The 9,365-nt window shown below is 41.3% G+C and overlaps 1 protein-coding gene across 2 annotated transcripts in view; it reads left to right on the forward strand.

The window, feature by feature from the left end:
* Positions 1 to 9,365, forward strand: part of KCNK2 (potassium two pore domain channel subfamily K member 2) — a 247,703-nt gene that overhangs the window by 181,547 nt on the left and 56,791 nt on the right. For both annotated transcript variants that reach the window (XM_004699895.4, XM_045298085.1), the window contains exon 4: positions 7,055 to 7,215. In XM_004699895.4, the coding sequence (XP_004699952.1) occupies positions 7,055 to 7,215 (161 nt within the window). The remainder of the gene's footprint in view (positions 1 to 7,054; positions 7,216 to 9,365) is intronic.

Raw genomic sequence — 9,365 nt, forward strand, 5'->3', positions numbered from 1 at the left:
AAAGGGGAGGCAGTCTGCTTAAATGCCCCAACCTTAGAGACCTTGTGGGCAATTCTACTCTGTTTTACAGGGCAGCTATGAGTGGGAATTGATTCAGCAGCAGTGGATTTTGTATTACGTAAAGAAGCCTTGGTAAACGACGCCGGGGCCCTGTGAAGATTTACAGCTTAGGAATCCCTCTGGAGTACTTCTGGTCCATCCTATAAGGTCTCTAGGCCTCAAATCAACTCGAAGCCAAGTCACAGAAGCAGCCACTTAAGGTTTGAAGGTGGTACAAATGGTTTGTGCTGGCTGCTAACGGGAAGCTGGACAGTTTGAACTCACTTAGCAGCAAAGGCCTGCTTCCCTTAAGCTGCCAGCCAAGAAACACTGTGGAGAAGGTTCTACATTGAAACACATTTGCCATGAGATGGCATCAGCTTGACAGCGACTAACAATAATACCTGCATTATTTATTTACAGCACCAATAAACTGTGACCCAAAACGTTAGTGACTTGAGACCGTTCAGATGAGGACAACATACAGGGCCTCCTCCTGCTAGATAATCCACAGGAGGGCTTCCACTGGCCACAGAAGGCCCTTGCTTAGGAGGGGTGTGAAAAGGGCTGCTGGCTTTTCCAAGCGAGGTACTCATACAAATGTCAAGGTTTGGTCTACTATCACTGGCTCCCACCCTGATCTCTGGCACAGAGCACCAGCAGACTCGCAAATCTGATTGTATGTATCTAACTCAATGGCATCCTGCTAAATGTCAAACAGCCGGCCAGTGTAAAACGAATCAAGAAAATCATTACATATAGTACTTTTTGATTCAGTGGTATAAATATTCCCAATGAAGCTGACTTCAAGCTACCAATGTGAAGTCAGTTCACTTTCAAAACTTCTGAAAACTACCACGAAACCGTTATGCTTCCACTGCCCCAGGTCCTCTCTCTCTGCAGGTCATTGCCACACCTTTATCTTTGATGACCCTGCCCTCCACCGTCTCTGTTCCCTCACGCGCCTTAGAAACTGGCCTGGCTGCATTTCCTTTCACTCTCTTGGCTGGTGCCATAAACTTCAAGCTTTGCTTCCCTCGTGGGATGCATTTTGGGAGTGAACATCGTTTGAGGCAAAGTTGAACAACATTGAACATGGTTTCCTTTTCATCTGTAACAGTCCTATTTCACTTTGAGGCAGCCGAGTTGCTGTTGACTAACTAGGGTAAGGGTCGGGAACTCCACACCACTCCAAAGATGAATATTGCAAAAGGTTAGCGTACTGTGCTACTATTACTCAATATAGTTTTCAGTTGGGTTCACACATCCTTTGGTGGTATGCAGTCATGTGGACCGTGTCTTTCTTTGTTGGTTCATACGTGTATTTTTTATTTTTTAGTGGGAAGAGAGGGAAAAACTGATGGGTTCCCTGTAAACAGCCACTTGATTCTCTCATAATGGGAGAATTTGAAGGGCTTATGGAATACCTTCTTGTCAGAAAACTGCAAACTCACTTCTTGTTTTGTTTTTTCCTTTTTCTCTTTGCGCTGGAGATTGGCACTCTCGGAGGGATGCCATCGCTGAGGCACATACTCTACCTTACAGTTCAGCCTCAGGGCAGATCCAGGAATATTCGGAAAGTTAAAGAGCAAAGGTGTCACTTTGAGACCAAACCATGTTATATTCAGTTCCCTCCTGTGTATGTGAAAGTTGGACAATGGATAAGGAATTCTACAGAAGAATTGGTACATGGGTGGATTGTGGTGTTGGCAAAAAAATAACGCATATACCATGAATTGTCAGAAGATGGAACATATCTATCTTGGAAGAGTGAAACCAGAAGATGCTTTAGAAGTGAGGTTGGGCAGACATCATGTCACGTGCATTGCACATGTTATCGGGAGGGACCCTGCCCACTTGGCGCTAGGGCAGCGATTGCACATTAGAAGGACACCATCTTCCAGACTGCTAAACAGCAGACTCCAGCTGCATGTTGGGCGAGACGACACATCGCCTTAAGCTTCTGAACTTTTGATCACAAATTAGGGGCTGGTTTACCACTCTCCTTTCAGTGGCAGTCACAAACTCAGGAGTCCACAAGACATCCCCGGTTTCTGACTTGCTTACACCATACTTTTGATTACAGCCCTACCTTTGATTACAGATTTATTATAATCACAAAGGATACAAGTGAATAGACTCATGATACAAGGTCTGGGAGGGCTCACACTGCTAAGGTTTCATGTTCCAAAAGACATACTGTCCTCCTGAGAGCAGGTGTTCTCATCAACCAGGATTTTCTCTCAATCTCAGTGTTCGATGCTTTTATTGACTAGCCCTTCCTGATTGGCTGAACCTTGGCTCCGAAGGCTGATATTGGCCTCTTTTCTGGTCTGGCCAGCCTCCCCTTCCTGGGCAGTTCTAGACTAGAGTATTCCAACGAAGGAGTACTAACTCCAGACTAAGGACAGAGGCTCCATTACTAGCTCCTGTGCCCCAACATAGTATCCTTCATCCTTCCAGGGAGGTTTCCTGGAGATGGCACCTCCTCTTTATCTCCTCACTTTAAATGCTGATTATCCTTGGGGATTTATATTAAACTTTCTTCTCTTTTGAGTCTTCACCCATTTCCTTAGTTCTCATCTACTCTCTTATCTGTATTTGCAGCTCAGGCGGCTGTTTGGGGTTTCCAAACTCCTAACTGCCTCATGCAATAGGTTTCTCCTTCCTTACCTTCCTCCATGCCAGCCGTGTTCCCTAAGCCTGCCCTTTTATGAGTTGGAATCTACTAGGCCAGCGGTTCTCAACCTGTGGGTGGTGACCCCTTTGGGGGTCGAACGACCCTCTTACAGGGGTCGTCTAAGATCATCAGAAAACACATATTTCTGATGGTCTTAGGAACGGAGACACTGCTCCTCTCTCCGTCTCCAGGTGGGTCCGCCCACATACAGCTATGCCCACATACCAGCATCCGGTGGGAAGACTGTTACCCATGCTACACCATACTTCAAGACGACATCTTATTTATTTGTCATTAGAAATAAATATTTCACACTATCTAATGACATATTGTTTTGTGATTAATCACTATACTTTAGTTATGTTCAAGTTGTAGCAATGAAAATACATCCTGCATGTCAGATATTTACATGATGATTCATAACAGTAGCAAAATGACAGTGATGAAGTAGCAATGAAAATAATGTTATGGTTGGGGGTCACCACCACAGGAGGAACTGTATGAAAGGGTGGTGGCATTAGGAAGGTTGAGAACCACTGTCCTAGAGGGCAAAAGCATTTAACTAAAATGAGAGAAAATACTGTGGAGACCTATCCATTGCCCTTCTCAGAACCTGGGCATCATCCTGGTCCTTCTTTCTTCTTTGGGACTCCTTCTACACACCCTTCTCTCGGTAGCCAGAATTAACTTCAAAAATGGCAAATGGGACCCTGTTATTCGTAGCGTGCAGGGTCCCAGCCCACAGCATGGCCCCAGTTCTTTAGGGTGGATGTGAGTGGTGCTTCTCTGTGCCGCCTCAGCTGCCTTTCCCTTGCTCATCGGTGGCCATGCTCCCTTCCACTGGAATACTCGGTTTCTCTTTGGTCCTCCAAAACTTTACAGTCATGGCTCTACAGTTTTGCTACTAACATTACTTCTCCCTTTCCCTTGACGAACTCCTAATCAGCTTGTCACATTCCAAAATGTGTATGTGCCAAGCACACCTTGTTCTTTGTGCCGTGTGCATATAACTAGTTCCTCACTGCACTGGGAGCTCGGAGAGCGTGGGTCAGATCGGCCTACTTCACAGATGCTTCGCCAGTGCCTAGCATCCAACCTGTTTCATCAGTTGGTTTTGACTCATAGACACCTTATATAACGTTCCCAAGACTGTAATGTCTCTACAGGAACAGACAGCCTTAACTTTCTCCTGTGGAGCAGATGGAAAGCTTCAATTATTATCCTTGAGGTATACGTATACCCAATACTTAGTCCAAAACACTACCAGGACTCCTTCTTGCTTAGCACAGTACCTGGCTAACAGTAAAAGCACAACAAATACTTGAATATATGAGTGAGTAGCTATAACCTATGGTCAACTATGATATACATATTGAATCATATCAGATATGCATTGTAAGGAATCCTAGAACACGCATAGGTCCAACATTTTAAGCACTATAGGCGATTATCTGGCCCCGGCCTACTTCTCGCCACCACCTGATTTTGGCAGTGGTTATTTTAGCATGGGCTCTCTTTCTATAGTTTGCATCCATTACTTTTTTCTCTGCCTTAAAGCAAAGTAAGTCCATTCTTAATTCCATGTTATAATCATTCAACTAGTTTAAATCATTTCACCTGCCTCTCCCCATTCGTAGTTCTCTCTTCTTCAGAACAAATGCCTCAAATCCTTGGGGTTCCCATTTTCCCAGTGGGAAAAGGTGCCTTCCTCTGTTCCTCTGCTGAATTTCCTTAAACAGAATGACACCCACAATTTACCAGAAAACTTCCAAATATAGTGCAGAGCAAAGAGCAACCTTGGCCTCATTACTCTGATTATGAAACTGCATATTGATAGGGCTCAATACACTGATCCTGTAATCTTTAATCTGCTATTATTACTACAAACAGTAATTAAAATAATCATTTTGGGGCCAAACATATGTTGAGCACATACAATAATATAGAACCGTGTTAAGACATTTCCTGTAATATGACACTGTGTTCTTTTGATTGCATGGACCCGGCAATAGTAACTGTATATTCATTTAACAGATGAGGAAATGAATGGCCCAAAGTCACTTACTTAGTGAGGGGTAGATTCAGGAATGATCATAAAATAATGTTCAACCCTTAGGGTGGGGGTTTGTTACTTGTTAATAGATTATTTCTTAAAGCAGGTTGGTTTACAGGGACATTGTGAAAATATACAAAACTTCCCATGTGCCTCTCACCCCTGCCCCGTTTCCCCTTTGATTCACGTCTCACACTTCTGCATTTGGGTTGTGCGTTTATTGCAGTGCATATCTACCTATCAATACCTTCTTATTAACTGAAGTCCACATCTATGTTAAGTTTATTCTTGTGCTGTACCGTCTTGTGTTTTGACAATTCCATAACGTGTGACAACCACAAAGTAGCATTAAGAAGATTTTCACTACCTGGAAATGCCCAGTGTCCCATAGAGCTGTCCTCCCCCTCCCACACCCAGCCTCCTCAGTCTTAGCAGCTGCTGGTCCAGTCTTACCCTTTCAGAACGCCCTCTCGTTGGACTCACAGTGTGGAGGGAGCTTTTTCAGAGGAGCGGCCTTCGTGTAGCAATATGTTGTTAACGTCCTTCCACCTGGGTTTGTAGCTTGATAGCTCCGTTCTGTTTCTTGTGGGAAAATACTCCATTGCAGGGCAATCCCACCGTCTGTTTATCGGGCCACCTCTTGAGGAAACCTTGGTCGCTTTTAATTTGGGGCACTTATTAATAAAATGGTTATAAAGTTTCATATGCAGATTTTTCTGTGAATATACAGTTTTTCACTCATTTGGGTAAATACTAGGAGCACAGCTTGATCATAGGTAAACCCATACATAGCCATAAAAAACTACCAGACTGTCTTACAAAGTGCTGTGCCATTCTGTAGTCCCACTAGCAGTGAATGCGAGCTCCTGGTTTTCCACTTCCTCACCAGCTGATGGTGGTGTCTGGGTTTTGGAGTGCTGCCATTCTCAGAGGGATGTAGGAGCTCTGGCAGTGTAGTGGTTACACGGTGGCCTGCAAACCATCATCCAGCAATTTAAAGCACCAGCCGCTCTGCGAGAGAAGTTGCAGCTTTCTATCCTGTGAATAGTTACAGGCTCAGAAACCCATAGGGGAAGATCTACCCTGCCTTATAGGCTGTTGTGAAATGGGATTGATTCAATGGTAGAGGCATTTGGGGAAGGAGCCCTAGTGGCACAATGATTAAATGCTCAGCTGGTAGCACCGTGGTGGCACAGTGGTTAATTATTCTAATGTCATAAACACATACAGTTAAGCCAGCACCTAAACAGGGGCCCTTTAAGACAGAGAGTCACTTCCTCGTGAGGTTTGCAAGGCTGCCATTGGACAGAATCGGACCGCAGCATCTTCTCCCACAGAGCATCTGCTGGGTTCAAATCAGTGGCATTTCTGCTCTATCAACTCAATGGATGCTAAGAACAAAAAGAAAAAAGCTAAAATTCTTGATAAGTAGGTACACTAAAAGAATTCTTCAGTAGGTAGGCACAATTGCTTTTTGTTGTTGATAATTACTTGACTAAAGTTAAGCATGGGGCTGTGATCTATGAAGTTGGCAGGCCACACCCCTCAGCCACTCCACTGAGAAAGAAGAGGCTGTCTGCTCTGGTAAGAATGCAGTCTCAGAGACTCTACGTGGGGCTGCTAGGAGTCAGAATCCTCTGGAAGGGAGTGTGTGGGTTTGGAATAAAATTTAGTCTCTTTCAACAGACCGTGTAAGATATGAAATGATAATAACAATATGTAATTGATCAAGGATTCACGAGGGTAGGAGGGTCGCGGAGGGAGGTGGAAAAAAAGAGGCGCTTAGACCAAGGGCTCAAGTAGAAGATGCTTTGGAAATGATGATGGCAACATATGTACAAATATGCTTGATACAATTGACGTATGGAATGTTATGAGTTATACAAGCCCCCTATAAAATCATTTTTTTAAAATTAGTCTCTTATAAAAAGACCACTCTTCTCAATAAATGACAATAAGTGTCAATAAAAGCTTAAATTTTTTAAAATATCACCTCTATATTGATAAAATTATCAATAATAGAGAGATAGAGTGTATTTATGAAGATATTAACTTTATTGCATATATTAACTTCTTAATTTTCATGATTTTATCTAAGAACACTTGGGACATTGCTTAAAGCATGTGTATTACTGAAACTTTTGCTTAGTGTATCAAAGTACACTATAAGACTATGTGGTACATATCAAAGAATTTTTAATTACTAGAACAGTTGTGAGTTTCTTAATCAACTCGGAGGTGATCATTTTTGCTCTGTTGCTTTTTGTTTTGTTTTGTGTTAGGATTTGGAAACATCTCACCACGTACAGAAGGGGGGAAAATATTCTGTATCATCTATGCCTTACTGGGAATTCCTCTCTTTGGTTTTTTGTTGGCCGGAGTCGGAGATCAACTAGGGACCATATTTGGAAAAGGAATTGCAAAAGTAGAAGATACATTTATTGTAAGTATGAGAGACTTTAATTTCATATGCTTATTATTTAATGCATTTATATATACATAATAACTTCTATATCACATTATGTTAAGCATTCATTTCTTGAGTTTTATAGCAATTTATATTGGCTTCTAATTGTAGGTAGCTCACTGTACTAAAATTATTTTTGTCTCAATAAACATAACAATGCGTTAGAAAGTGCCACAAAAACATACAAAAAAGTGAAGAAATCTAACTGCCCTAGGCTTAAATTCTAACTATATTGTCTACTAGGTATTTTCTATTAATTGAATTTTTCCCGCAGCATTTCTTTTTATCCTTTATAAAATCTGAATAATGGTCCTGACTGAGACATTTCCTCTGAGGGTGAGAGGTAATATATGTTAATGTCTAGCATACTTATAAAGCTATAAAGACTGGCAAGACTTCATTATTTAGAAAATTGCTTTGTGGCCTTGCTTTTTGTTTGAGGCATTGTAATTGTGTATAGCCCACATGGAAAGGGTATCATATTATGCAGCAAAATACCAGTGATCAAATAATTCAATTCTGTAATGTCAGTGATAAAAATTAATTGATAAGGTTGTAATCAAGGAGAGCTAAACGTTATGTACATGAAGATGTTCATATTTGTATATCTTAATAGCAAGATAAATGAAAAGAAGTTCTTTTATCACTTTTTTGTGGTTTGAAAGCTTGTGTAGTTAGAAACTTGTGTTGTTGAAGAAAATTTTAGAGGAAAAAGGATCATGTTACAGGGTCGGATTATAAATGACTCACTACTATGGTCGCTATTGCAAATATATTTTATTTTTCATTGTTATGTTTTTTCACATAAATTCATCAAAATATCACACATTTAACTGTACTGACGAAATAAGATTGTTGAGTATAACTTCTTCAGTTTGAACCAAAGACTTGTCTTGAACATTATTTATGTTTCAGATTTGAGATTAAAGATAGTGCTCAATGAAACTCAAAATCATAAAAAATAGAGCAGGCTCGTTGGTCAGCTGGTGAAATTCCTGAGACTATGCCCTTAGTGGCCATTCCGACCTTGAAATCCCTCACACTCATGGGTCACTTTTCAACCAAGCAATGGAAAGATCTATAAGAGGAACAATACGACTAGGGAGATAAACATACCTTAGAATAATCAGCCCTTTGAAATAAAAATGTAGCATTTACTCAGAGACAAAGTTCAAGAGGATTAGGATAGAAGTTGGGAATGGAAACAGGAAACATTGGGAAGAAAGGGAATGAATGAGGTTTCATTGTAGAAATCACAGTCAACGAGATGAAACAAAATGTGTGCGAATTATTGCATGGAAAATCTTCACTTAATTCAAAATAAAGAGTTGTGTAAAAAGTTAACTCTTAAATATGTTTGCTCTAGAGTGATATACAGCTTGCTTACTTTAAAATAGGAGGTAGGTTTGTTTTGTTATGTTTGTTGTTGTTTGCTATTATACTTACCTTAGATATTTAAAGTAGCTTGCATTTGTATTGGTTGAGAGGGCAGGTTAGTGGCATGAACTTGGCAGCTCGGGATTGTTCTTTCACTCATTGAACACATTTTGGGTGCCTGCTGCTTGCGGGGTATGTTTACAATAGGCAAACACCGTGTTCTTGAGGTTATATTCCAGCGAACATGATTCCACCTTTGGAAGCAAGCATTATTCTATGAATTTAACAAACATGCTTCTTGAACTCTGTCATATGTGGTAATGTTAGTGGACAAGAGGAACTTTTATTTTGTTTTCCAATCTATTATTTCCATAGGACTTTATCCCTCCCAAAATATTGAAGTTCTAAAATACAGTGATTTTGATATGGTGAGTCATATGTCTTAGGTTCTTAGGATAGAGCAGATATGATTAGAAATGAAAGCACATGACCACTAGTGCTATAGGATAGTTCTACTGAGTTAGTTAATTGTGCCAGCCTGGCTGATAATCACATGTGGGGCTAATTGACAGGCGGAGGCATAAATGGGTGATGAGCCTCGCCTTTCTAGTTCTCGGGTCTCTTGTTTTGTGATGGTTGCACCGGGTGCAGCTGCCTTAGCAGTTCCCTACAAGACATCCCCAAGGAGAAGCTACATGGACCTATCCCGATGCAGCCCTGGGTGCTGGAGCAGCCGTGTGGAGACCCCT

This window comes from Echinops telfairi, unplaced genomic scaffold, assembly GCF_000313985.2.
Source record: "Echinops telfairi isolate 266 unplaced genomic scaffold, ASM31398v2 ScPeMD7_7424;HRSCAF=8462, whole genome shotgun sequence".
Lineage (NCBI taxonomy): Eukaryota > Metazoa > Chordata > Mammalia > Afrosoricida > Tenrecidae > Echinops > Echinops telfairi.